The 13,515-nt window shown below is 35.4% G+C and overlaps 1 protein-coding gene across 2 annotated transcripts in view; it reads right to left on the bottom strand.

The window, feature by feature from the left end:
• Positions 1-1,994: 1,994 nt before the first annotated feature.
• Positions 1,995-13,515, bottom strand: part of UBQLN1 (ubiquilin 1) — a 50,672-nt gene continuing 39,151 nt past the window's right edge. Inside the window, exons 7-11 of one of the 2 annotated variants that reach the window (XM_004440782.3) lie at positions 10,420-10,562; positions 7,420-7,503; positions 6,075-6,190; positions 5,654-5,822; positions 1,995-3,980 (exon numbers count right to left, since the gene is read on the bottom strand). In XM_004440782.3, the coding sequence (XP_004440839.1) occupies positions 3,828-3,980; positions 5,654-5,822; positions 6,075-6,190; positions 7,420-7,503; positions 10,420-10,562 (665 nt within the window). In that variant the 3' untranslated portion in view covers positions 1,995-3,827. The remainder of the gene's footprint in view (positions 3,981-5,653; positions 5,823-6,074; positions 6,191-7,419; positions 7,504-10,419; positions 10,563-13,515) is intronic. The other variant, XM_004440783.2, reaches the window with a different exon arrangement.

Genomic DNA, 13,515 nt, shown 5'->3' with positions numbered 1-13,515 from the left:
ATGATCTCTCACCTAGATTACCTCCTAACAGTCTCTCTGCTTCCAGCTTGGTCTCCCTAGTCCAGTGGTTCTCACGTGGGAACTTTTTAGAAATGCAAATTCTCCTCCAATTCCAGAACTATAAATCAGAAACTCTGGGGATGGGACACAAAAATTGGGATATTAAATCCTCCACATCAAACACATGAACCACTCCCCTGCCCCCATCTCTCCAATCATATTCCCTACACTGCTTTCTCCCTAGCTCACTTTGCCCTGCCACACTGAACTCCCTATGTTCTACAAACACACTCAGAACACTCACATTACAGGACCTTTTCTTAGTTGTCCCTCTTCCTGGGAAGTTAGTCACCCTCCCAGGTATTCTGCAAGTCTCTATTTAAATGTCACCCTCTCAATGAGGCCTTCTCTGACTACCTTCTTCCTGAACTAGCCTGCTTACTCTGCTTAATTTTTCACCAAAGCACTTGTCACTAACAGTCTATATATGTGTTTTGTTTACTGCCTGTCTCCCTACATTCTACTATGTAAACTGCATATGGACAGAACTTTGTTTTATTTACCGTTATACTTTGAGCAACTAGAAGAGAACCTGGTACTCAACAGAATAAACACTGACTTTCTGAGGCAATGGTTGCCTATGGTTGAGTGGAGGAAACATACAAAGAAGTTGAGGAGGAACACAATGTTTCTTAAGTTAACTGCCAACAAAATTTCGGAGCAGACAACAGACAGACAAACTCAAAACTGTAAGGTGGATGAGAGAGAATGCAGCAGTTGACAGTAAAGGCTAAGTGGTTCAGAGTAAATCAATCACTGGTTAGCAAAGTTTAGGCAGACTTCAGAACTGAGCCCAGAAAGCAATGGTAGGCATTACATACGCAGAAGACAGATGAAATTCCAGAGAAGAGAATACCATGTGCAATGCCAGAGAAGTGGAGGTTTGCTAAGTACAGTTTTCCCAAAGTGTGTTCACTAGATATAGCATTACCTTGAAGAATATTTCAGGAAAAAGGATGGTAGAAGATAGGAAAGGCTGGATTAAACAATTTTAAACAGATTTCTTTAATGGAGAACTTCTTGTTGACTTTAACATGTTTAACTTAATGTTAATCTCTGAGAGAGGAAGTACAGTATGCAATATTCCCCTGCCTTAACCACACAACTTTTCATTTGGTGCAAGCACACAGACACAAGGCCTAGCTTCCACTGTTATCACTAATGTTAGTGATGTTTTTATCTGTCCTATTTTATTGTAGTTTGCCTATTAAATTAACAGTAATAATGTCTCCCCAAACAAAAGACCCCTTTCATTACTATATTGAAACCAAGTCTGAAACTCCAATTCTGAATACACAAAGGCCAGCTGTCATTTATCTGATTGTTCAATATTTTCTATACTTTGTTTAGGATATCACAAATATTCCACTTGGGAAATAAAATCCTGAAATGTTATTTTCATCACTCGGTTCTTTATTCAATTTGTAATAAATAACCCAATATGAAAACAATTTAAACCTACAGTATTTTAAATGTCTTTTTTAATGCTTTTGAGAATTTTAAGTATTTTGAAGTCCTTAAAACATATTCAGATCTAAGATAAACATATTAGAAATAATAACAATCATACCACTGCAGCAGCTGAAAGGGACTTAAGAGATCACCCAGTCCAGTGTGCTGAAAAGGCCTCACCAGCACTTTTACAGTAAAGAAATCATGATGTCTTTACTCAAAGTCAAATATTTAGTCAAGTACCAAAAAAAGCAAGCAACGCCCAGGTCACTTGGCTTTCTAAATTGGCTATCTTTTTAACATACAATACAGTGTATTGCACATATTTTTAGTGAGGAAACTTAAAAAATTAATAAAGAATAACCTGAAGTGTGATAGAATATGGGGTAAATCAACTCTAATCGTCTTTAAAAGACATGGTTAGAGAAAGTAAATTGAAGACATCTTTTTCTTTCTATAAAAGAGGCAAGACAAACCAAGTGTAAAAGCTAGAGATTTATTGTTATTTTATGATTAATAATTTGTCAAATTGGTTATGACACTATCTCGCACTGTATACCACCATTCACCAGTACAAAAGTTTTTAAACCAGACTGAGGCATAAGGCAGAGAGAGCGAAGACACAGGAATATTATCCTTAACAACTTCCTCTAGTCGTGCCTCCACCTTGACCTTCATACCTGTTTTCTTCCTGGGGAAAGTCGCAGAACAGTGCACCGGCTGGTGGGCAACCTGGCCTCTTAACCTTTTTTAACAGCAAGCAACTTACAGAAGTAATGGAATTCAACTTCTATTTCCCTTGATTTTATTGGTCTGAACTCATTTTAGATTACTTTAACATTTTAATTTCCTGTAACTGTACATGAGAGAATATAATGACCTAAGAGAATACTGAACCAGAGTCAGCCAAATATATTACTGACCCCAAAGTTATATTTTAATTGGTCCTAAAGGAATGTACCACCCCAACAGTTTGAGAGTTAGGCAAACAGAACTTCTTTGGGGAGGGAAGAAGAAAGCTGTAGAACAGCCAAATGTACTCAACATTGTTAAAACGGCTCTTCGTTTTTCACCCCTGAATTTACTTTACTACACTATATGCACAGAAATCCTAACAGAATCTTGGTTGCCAGTATTATTTAGGCTGGCCCAATCCAGGATAGATCCCCACCCCCCCAAGTTCCCCTTCTCTGAGGCTCTGAGAAGCACAATATTTAACTATTTCTTAATAGAACTACCAAACACTTCAGAAACAAGTGGCTCACAAATCATTTTAAATTCATGTATTGCCTGTGCATGAGAAAACTGATAAATCCAAAAGATAGTTCTATTTTTATATGGCGATTAAAAATAACTGAAACATCAAGACACTTTCAGTGAAAGCAACATTTCAATTACAAATTGTAATGCCTGTTAAACTACCTATGGGAGAAGCTGAAAAGTCCTAGGCAAATGCACTTTTGGATTATACTACAGTGCTCCTTCAGTCTGCACAAAGATTAAAGTAATTTACAGTCAATCTGTGAATGTTGAGACAATGTTACATTATGGTGTCTGTACAATTAAATGTCCTTAAAGAGATAACCAGAATCAGCTTTTCTACTATATTTTCAACAAACCTGACTAACTGGCACTTTTGCTGAGAGATGTTTATCAAAGATGCTGTAAGATTCTACACAATTAGGAAATACTCAGCTTTAAAGGTATTTCTTCATCTTTACTTTCTTGGTTACAAGTGTTTTGCTCAGATAATCTATTGTAGTACGCTTCTAGAAATTCAGTCCCAAATGTGCATACTATGTTGTATACAAATAAAGCAAAAACTGTCAGTAGTATAAATCTTACAGCATTTTGTTTGCAAAAATACATGCCCAAGTCACAATAAGCAATATTGTACCACAAATTATAGAGCGCAAATGATTTGCTTCTTTTTAATGCTTTTATTCTACATAAATTACTACCAGAGGCTAATGTTTAAAAAGCAAATAAATTGGACAGATGCAGGACAAAAATCTGTTCACCCAACTATAAAAGGTGACATGTTTTTCAAAAATTACAATAAATGCAGAAGTGTTTGACGCATGCAGTAGCCTTAAATGAAAAAGCATTGATTCCCATTGTTCCACCAAAAAAAGGAAAAAAAAAAAACAGAAAACCCACACATCTTACTGCACTCCACCTTAAAATGCATCATCTTGCGCTTGTTTATAACAGCACAGAATTCCAAGAGTCAAAATGAAATAAAGCGGGTATTTTAAAGATTTAAGAGCCGTTATCAAAAATAAATTACATTTTTTCAAGATACAGAAATGCTGCTATGATGGCTGGGAGCCCAGTAACCTTTCAATAGCCGCATTGATATCACCTCCTGTTGCTATTAGCGCTTGCAAGTTAGCTTCACGGTTCAAAAATCCCATTGCACTGAGCTGTTCCAGTTGTTGCTGAAATCTAACTTCTGGATTCTGTAGCTATTAAAGAAAAAAAAAATTAACTGAAACTCTAAGGGAAATCAGTCCATGTCACACCTAAATAGCCTCTAAAATTTTTTAATAGCTTTTTAATAACATATTGTCTACTGAGCTATAAAAGCACTGGCCTCTCTTGAAACATATTCAACATGCTGAAAACTTCATTAGCACTTTATTTTGTTATTTTAAATAGTCTAATTTATACCTAAACAACCATGTCAAATAGAACACATAACTCTGCTTAAAAAAAAAATAGCTTAATAAACCTCCATCATTATTTTAAATATATTTAAAACACTCATGAACATGCAGGCAAACAAACATTTATATGGAAATAGTTTAGAATTAGATGATTTATTTTGTAGCTATTGACCAACTGGGTAATTATAAAAGCCAATGTCCTCATGTATAAAATTCTAAAGTTCTAATAGGGCTTAGAAGGTGGATTCAACTTCTGCACTGGCCAGTCAAGTCTTCAGAAAACAGTTCTAGTTTCAGGCCCACAAACTATACTCCTGACAATTTAGCTCCATCAAATCCTTCTTTAGAAATGAGGTAAGACAAAAATCCACAAATGAGCAATCAATCTTGGCCAACCTGATAATGGGGAGGCCTGTAGATTGTTCAACTTATATAACAATTCTGTCCAATACCTAAAATCTTTTTCTTACTAATTCCATGAGTATTTACTGAGCCAGAAGCTATGCTAGGTAGCGGGATTACAAATACTTTTGTAAGATAAAACCCTGCTCTGTTTATTGTATTTAATAAGGCTTAAAATCAGAAAGCATGCTATATTTTTGCCATGAGAGGTTTGGGGGCAAGCTACTATAATAAGTTTGAACTGGCAATCAACACTGTATAACTGCCGATTCTCAGTAAAGCCAATAAATGTTTCCAGATGCAAGGACAATATTAGGAGTTCATATTTTTTAGCCATATTTATGAGGTGTATATATATATAACACAAGTTACCATAGAAGTAGTAGTGGGCAAGGTGAGGTAGGTAGAATTTTTTTTAAAGTCCAAATACAAAGACTAGATATAATATAATTGTTCAGGAGGTATTTGGGATAATCAAGTTTCTATTCCTCCCTGACAAACTTTTATAAAATATATTTCAAATAATTTTCAAACAAGGACTCCCAAAAAGAATGCTTTCTTCTTTTAATTTTGGTGAGGAAGATTAGCCCTGAGCTAACATCTGTTGCCAATCCTCTTTTTGCTGAGAAAGACTGGCCCTGGGCTAACATCCGTGCCCATCTTCCTCTACTTTCTATGTGGGACGCTTGCCACAGCATGGCTTGATAAGTGGTGTGTAGGTCCGCACCTGGAATCCAAACCCGCAAACCCCGGGCCGCCAAAGTGGAGCGTGCGAACTTAACCACTAGGCTACCAGGCCAGCCCCAAAAGAATGCATTTTTAAAGGCAACTTCCAAAAAATAAGGCAAGGTTGTAGCATTTCTTCCTCACAACTAGAACATTTCCTTTAGTGCCTAATATAGTACCAAAGTTAACAATTTTTGTAATGCCTACTGTAGAATCAACAGCCTTAAGATTGTGCTTTTCATTACAGTCTAAACTCTAAAGGACTGCCACTTTCTTTTTTGGGGAAAATTTATAAACTTCTAACATTAAGGAATGTAAAACGTGAGCAACAAAATAACCATTACCTGAGGATTGACTCCAGCAAGCGCCTGTAGCATCTGCTGTATAAACTGCTGGTGTCCAGGCTCGGTGGTTCCTGCCGTGGGACTTGGGTTTTCACTCGGTGCAGAGCTAGACCCGTTGGTTCCTGAGGAGCCTCCAGTGCTTCCCAATGCCCCCAGGCCAGGAGTAAACCTAGAGAAAGCACAAACTAGTAATAAACCAAAGCTCCTGCAAAACTAGAGGCCAGACTAGGCCAGCTAGTGGTGAATCAGATACATTTTAACATAATATTAGCAAAGTTATAAATGAGTGTTTTTAACTTTGAAAATTCTGTCTTAAAAACAATCTCAACAACAACAACAAAAAGGCAGAATGATATTAGGTCTGAAATTCTGAGAGAGAAAGGAACCCTTGTACACTTTCATAATCTTCAAATAAACCTACCCTGGGATGAGGCCCGGGGCTTCCGTTGCTAATGTCTGTAAACCCTGCTGAATCTGTAACAAGGCCTGCATTGCTCTGGGGTTTGACATTGCCGATAATGTATCAGGATTCTGCATCTAAGGAAGAAAGAAAACCAGTGGTAACAAGAGAATTAAAATCAGTGAAGGTAAAATTTAAATGTTTTCTTTGCTATGTTTCTGGAGAAAAACCCTAAAACCTTACTCCTAAAACACTGGTAATCCATAATTTCTTTCCCAAAAGAAACACAAGCACCTCTCTTTAACAGCAAACCTAGTGTGCAAACCGTTACTTGACCTCCACCCAAATCCATCATGAAAGCCGTTTTTCATAATGAAAGACAATCAGGAGCTACTCTGGAAGCCACAACTGTTCCCCTTCTCCAACAGAAGATAAAAGTATTATTTCTAAGAGACAACCTCCAAGTGCACAATTTATACAGCATGGTAATATGGTGAAAGCCACATATTCCTCCTGACCAAGTGTTAGCTCTTGCTGATGTAACAATTTTACCAGTAAGATACACTAAAAACAACAGTTCCAAATTTGAAGTTAATACATGTGTCCTGAGCTCAGCTTTGCTACTTCCAAATATACACCACCTGACTGACCAAAAAAGATAGGCTTACCTCATTACACTAGATCAAGGACACTAACTAACCTTGGATAATGGTTTACAGGCCTGAGAATTATTTGCATAATATTTTAAAAGCCCTAGAACTACCAGTTTCAAAACACCAAGACTGACTTCTCGTTTATCTTTTTAAATAATAAAATACCACAGCAATCTGAAGTACTTTTTTGTCTTAAACCTTCCTTATATGACAACACTGACAATTTTAATCTTGCTAATTCCGAGTTTGAGGAAATGAGATCTACCCCTTGGAAAATAGATATTCTATTAATTTGGAGGAATTGAAACATTAAAAGAAACCAAACCTGTAAAATGGGATAGAGTAGAGCTCTTTCCTGTTACTCGAGATTAGTTAAACCATCAAAGCGTAATATGACACAATGAAGCACTTCAAAGTTAGTAAAGTGAAAGGAAATGATTTATGGTATTATCGAAGCATTGAAAATCCTAAATCCTCAAAAGCAAAAACAAAATGGACCTTTCCTCAGAATTTATGTTTAAGAAATATAACCAAAAGGTCAGCAGTGAAATGGGGCCCAGTTAAGATCAAGCTGAATTCTCTGCGAATTGACAGCATTATCAGACTCTATTCTACGTTTTGCTATCAGTCAGAGAAGAGCAAGGAAAATGTTTATCATCAAACTTTTTCAAGCAAATCATTACCGAAGATAGCTAGCATCTTTTCTTACTCACTTGTTGGAGGAAAGTTGGGAGCTGTTGTCTCATTTGTTCTTGAAGCTGAGGATTTCCAGCAAATAGGGGATTATTCAGCATCATCTATGGGGCAAGTGTTCAAACAATTTTAACTGGAAATATCTGAAACAAGTAATGTACCTTGTTTAATAGTCTATCTTCCCCCAAGTGCCTAACCTGGCACTTAAAAAGGAGGAGGGTAGAACATGAATAAAAAAGGGGAAGGGAAGACACTGTCCACAAGAGAGATCTCCAAAAAAACCAAAAACGAGGCATCTTCTCTCTCAATGAGAATGGTGATTATGATAATGACATGCAATATCCTAAAAATAAAAGCAATCATTTTCTTAGGCTTTTCCTTGAGCAAAGGTGAATATTTGCCCTTGAAAGAAAAATGGGAGTAACTGGCATTCATGAGGGTACATTTCTGCTACACTGACAGAATAAACATAAGCATCAATACATGAAACTATACATGGCTTGCTTAGACACCTCGACACGCAAGTGGCAAGCACAGAGAAAATCCAGATCTGGAACCACTGTATCTACCTGCCTACTACAAAACAGCTAATATTAGGTCCAGAAAAGTAACACCGCAGAACAGCAACCAACTTGCCAGAGAAATGGAGCTGCTAGGTGAAAATCAGCCCAGGACTAGCACCAACAGATCTCTGGGGAAAGTATTAAAAAGCTTTAAGACCTGAAAGATGTAAATCCAATTGAGAATACCAAGATTAGCCTCTGGATTTCACCTCACTACCACCAGAGATAAGAAAAGTTTGCATGCCTCCTAACCTTCATATAGGTGTTAAGAATTAAAAAGTCAGGTCAATATTAACATCATGTTGAATACCTGAAAATAAGATTACAATGCACAATCAGCATAACCAGAAACTAGTAAATTCTCATAGCTTCAAAAAAGACAAATTTTGTATCGGTTTCCCCAGATGGAGTGAAAAGTCAGCTAACAATAATTTACTGATAGCCTATTTACCTGTCCAAAGTCTGCGGGAAAGATGATCCTTGCCCTCAAGTAGTTAACCATACTTGAGAGTAATTATGTGTAAACACTGGAAGTAGAGAGGACTGCTCTCTCCCTCCTTTAGTTATCTATTGTTGCAAAGTGGATTATTTAGTTAATTTCAACAAAATAGCTAAAGCAGGAAAAAGTCAGACAATGTTTTCTGGATATACAGTATTTATTTTGAAGTGACCAATAAGTTCACAGTAAATAAAGTAATACCTGAGATCAACAAACCTGCTTCTTTATTGGCTCCAAATACTTTTTATTATGAACATATTAATGAAGTTACCACATTTATCTTTTAGGATTCATGTCATTTGAAAAAGCATGTCATTTTAAACTTATACATTCTCAGAAAATTGTATCTCATTTGATTAGGATATTTCTCCTAACTTACCTGACTGTTTATATAACAATACAGTTTTTATACCCAGACTTTGAGTATCTAAAAATCAAAATCAGAACAGAGAAACTACAAACTTTTACAGAGTACATTGTAAACGTTTCTATATTGTGTATAATAAAAGACATTCATATCTAGCCTTCTTTGTCAACATTTTGCTTTAGAGTAAAAGAAAATAGTATATGAAAGTGCTCAAGTCATGTTATAATGTAAAATTGTTAGTTTACATGGCTGGAAATGTGCTTGTTAAAATCAAAATTTTAAAGCAAGATGCACATTCAATGCTAATTCTTAATTAGTCAAATACACATTTAAAAACATACAAATAGGATCACTCTACATATATATTTTCCACATTTACTTTAAACAAAAGTGCTATGATCATAGTAAGTTGTGGCATTTAATACTAATAACTCAGTCTGGTAATTTTCATATAAACAAAACAATTTTTCATAAAATATACCTAAAATATGCAAAATTAAAAGAGTATACAAAAATTCACCTAAAAACTTGTTCTTTATCTCCAATTCCACAAATTTTAAGAGGGCAGAAGTTATTGTTGAGAATTGTAACTCAAAGATATCTGCTATATACTTGAATCAATACAGTTCCAGACTTTAGAAAATAAAAACCATTTCATTTGACATAATGAAGAACGTGATTAAGAGCTTTCAAAATTTTGGAAATGGGAATAAACTATAAAGGAAACTATTTCAAATTCCTAACACTTTACAGAAGCCATTTTTCATAAATAGCAAACATAAACTAGAGATGATCAAGGCTTATTTTACTTTCTCCAAGGTTTTTCAAGCCCAATGGTTCTTAACCTGGGGGTACAATTAGAATCACCTAGGGAACTTGAGGGAAAAAAGATCCAGTGCAATTATACCAAAATCTCTCAGGATGAGGCCAAGAATTTTTTTTTTTTTAAAGCTCCCAAAGTGATCCTAAATGTTCAGCAAGGGTTGAGATCCACTAATTTTCTTAGTTATGGTCTCTTGAGAAACAAGTTAAAAAATGAATAAATTAATAAAGAACCAGTATACTAACTTCCAGGGGCGGGGGGGGGATCTATAATGGAAAGAACAAGAAACACTGTTCCCACAAATCTCCCTCTGCCTTTAATAAACAATTTCAGGCTATTTTGCAACTGCCATTTTGAACATGACTATTAACTCAGAATCTGTGTGACCTAATAAATAAAAGTATTTCAAACTTCTTAACATTGTTCTTAATCACTTTCAAGGTTTACATTTCACTAAAGAATATACCTTCAGAAAGGACAGCAATCCAAAACTTTAGTATTCATCTCCTAAATCAATATATGTAGAAACAAAGTAAATCTGCACTTCTTTCTAGCCAGTGAATGGCAGAGATGAAGCTGTTTTTATTATATATGAAGTATTAATTTACTGCAAAGAAGAAACTATCCAAAAAGTTGAAGATGCAGTTTTACATACTTTTCTAGTGTGTTAAGGTAGCACACACAACACAAATGTACCAAAAAAAATCACAATTACTTGATTAGGTTATTTCAATTCACACCGCACAGTCCTTTTTAATACAAACTCACCTGTGCAGCAAGGTCAGGGTTCTGGCTTAGTGACTGCATCATGCTTCTCATGTAGGGAGCAGACAACATGTTTTGCATAAGTTGGGGGTTTTCAGTTATTTGTTGCAACAAGCTCTGCATTCCTGGTGTGTTGAACATACTAGCTGAAAGTTTGTTTAAAAAAAAAGACACTGTATCAAGGAAAAGATATGTAAACAAAAGTGAAAGTTTCATTATACAATGCATAATTTTAGCAATTGCAGATGAGTACACATATTACCTATCAATTGAACTAAGAAAGAACTTTAAAACTAAGATCTCCAAAACTACATGCGCAACATATACCAGTAAAGGAGGGCTTATGATTTTAAACATTCTGGTCGCATTTACAGTAAAATCACATGTAATGGAAAGGCTAGGTTCTAAAGTCAATTTAAGACAAAAATCAGATATGGTCAAAATTACTACTGAAAAATTCTATAAAGTGAATAAGTCTGAGCCAACTTCTCCCTGGATCACTTAATTAGAATCATATTTAGCACTCAATATGCTCACACGTGAGAAAAAAAGAAGCCTTCTCGCCCAGGGAACAACAGGTGCAGGACTCCACCCTATTTTCACTGAGTAGTGGCAATCACTGAGCGAAATGCCAGGCACATTTAACATTTCAGAGAACTTACAGCATAGTGATTAAGAGCAGTGTCTGGAGCAAGATTACCTGTGTTCAAATCTAATCTACGTAACCTTAGGGAAATTATTTGGCTTCTTCATACTTCAGGTTCCCCATCTGTAAAATGGGACAAATGTTATCTACTTCATAGGGTGGTTGTGACAATTAAATCAGTTAATGGGTAAAGTGCTTGTTACTATTATTCTCTTGTTTTTCTCGTTTTGTTTTTGCTGAAAGGCACAGCTAAATTTATGTGAATGCAAATTGCTTAGAAACTAATTAATTGGTTCAGCATATATCCAGATTCTCACTTGCTGACTAGATATACTCAAACTCAAATATATTCTCAAACTCACCACGTGAACTTAACTCCTTAGCTTTTTCATTTCCCTTCTGCTCTTTATTCCATCCAGTGTAGTTTTATCAGGCTTAAAACATTTGACTCTTCCCACTTATCCTTCTAGTTTATTATAATTCTGCTGGGGTTTTTTTGGTAATAATTTTTGTTTTTCCTATTTTCTCATGTTGTTTCAATTTAGTTTTTTTCCACATCCTAGAGTCCAAGAATATTCTAAGACAGAGGGCTGACCAATAGCCTGCAGGGCAAATATGGCCCATAACCTGTTTTTGTACAGCCCACAAAATAAAAATGGTTTTTACATTTTTAAATGGTTAAAGAAAAAAAATACATTTGTGAAATGTGAAAACTATATGAAATTCAAATTTCAGTGTCTATAAATAACATTTTATTAGAACATAGTCATGCTCACTTGTTTACTGTCTATGGCTCCTTTTGCACTACAAAAACAGGATTGTGTAGTTCCGAAAGAGGATTTACGTGTGGCACTATCATACTACTGCTCGTGTATCACAAATCACAGTGACTCATTTATACCTCACGCCACACGAATCACTGTAGTATGTTGTTTTTTTCTTCTCTTTTCTTTTTTTTTTTTTTTTTTTAAACTACCAGTGCATACCAATCATGTCAGAACAAGAAGAAAAAGAACTGGACTACAAATGCCATGCTTTTAAGGCACAGTGGACTATGGATTATTTCATCAAATGAGATGGCAAAACATTGTATTTCTTATGCAATGACACCAAAAGAATACAATATACTTCAACACTGCTAGACTAAGCACTCATCACAGGAAAGCAACAGTCAGATAAATACAAAATTTAAAATGCAATGCAATATCTCATCATAGCCAAATTTCTTCACTAAAATAAAAAATGAAACGAAGGCTGCAACCAAAGTTAAGTTTCCACGTGGCTTATTTGTTAACCAACCAGGGAAAGCAGTATACTAGTGGTGATTAATTAGCACTGTTTGTTGAATCTTGATGGCAGCAGCCAAATAAATGTGTCCAGAGAAAATAAACTTAAGACTATTAGCCTTTCAGAGAGAATAGCTTCTCCAGAGTTAAGGACATTGGGCTCAACATCAATCAATTAAAAAACAATGCAAATTATTTTGAGTGGCATTCCTTGGTTCTTGATGAGTTGACAGGTGTTACTGATATTGCTCAGTTCTTGTTTATTTGAGGAGTCAATGCCAAGTTTGAAGTGACTGAAAAATTGGCCTCTATAAACAGTCTGCATGGAACAACTACAGACAAAACTATTTTCAAAGTTGAGAAAATATTAGTTCAATACAAACTGAAGTAGAATCTGCAAAGATGTGCTACATCTGATAAAAATACATGTGGAGGATTACAAGGATTAGTTGGACAAATATACAAAGCTTACAAAAATATAAGGTATTTAAAGACTATGGCTAATTCACTGTCTTATTCATCAGCAGGTACTGTGGAAAATATTTTGAACTATCATGTTATTCAACCAGGAGTAACAATAGTGAATATCATTCACTCTTGTGCACTTAGCCAGTCAATTCCATGAATTTTTGTCAGACTTGCCCAACCACACAGCATTTGATAGTTTAACAAAGGTAAAGCTTTTGTGTGTGTGTGTGTGTGTTTTTTTAAGAGAAAAAGTTTTATTGCAATGTTTTTAGCTCAGGGCTAAAACTGAAATTCTTCTGAACTACCCAACCACCATTATCAAACACTAAATGACTTGGGAAATTATCTTCTGCTAAAGACTTGGTAATGTTTCTCAATGAATTCAACCCAAAATTACAAGGCAAAAAAAAGTATTCACATGCAAAACTCATACTGTCGTAAAGTCATTACGACAACAACTGAAAGTGTTTGAATCATAAGCAACGGGCAAGCTGCTTTATACATTCTCATGGTGTCAACAGTAAAAACAAGATCCCCATTCCCACAAATTTGCAGTAGATCTACAGTGTCAGCTCACACTACCATTCCAGCAGCATTTTTTGGACCTCAGTACAAGTGCAAAGGCAATTTCCACATTTCAAAATTCATTTAACTGTGTAACTGAGGCACTACCACCTAACCTTCAATTGTGATTAATCC

Source organism: Ceratotherium simum, chromosome 20, assembly GCF_057802395.1.
Source record: "Ceratotherium simum simum isolate JZ-2026a chromosome 20, ASM5780239v1, whole genome shotgun sequence".
NCBI lineage: Eukaryota > Metazoa > Chordata > Mammalia > Perissodactyla > Rhinocerotidae > Ceratotherium > Ceratotherium simum.
Note: the sequence above shows the minus strand (reverse complement) of the source record. Positions and strands in the feature narration are given on the sequence as shown.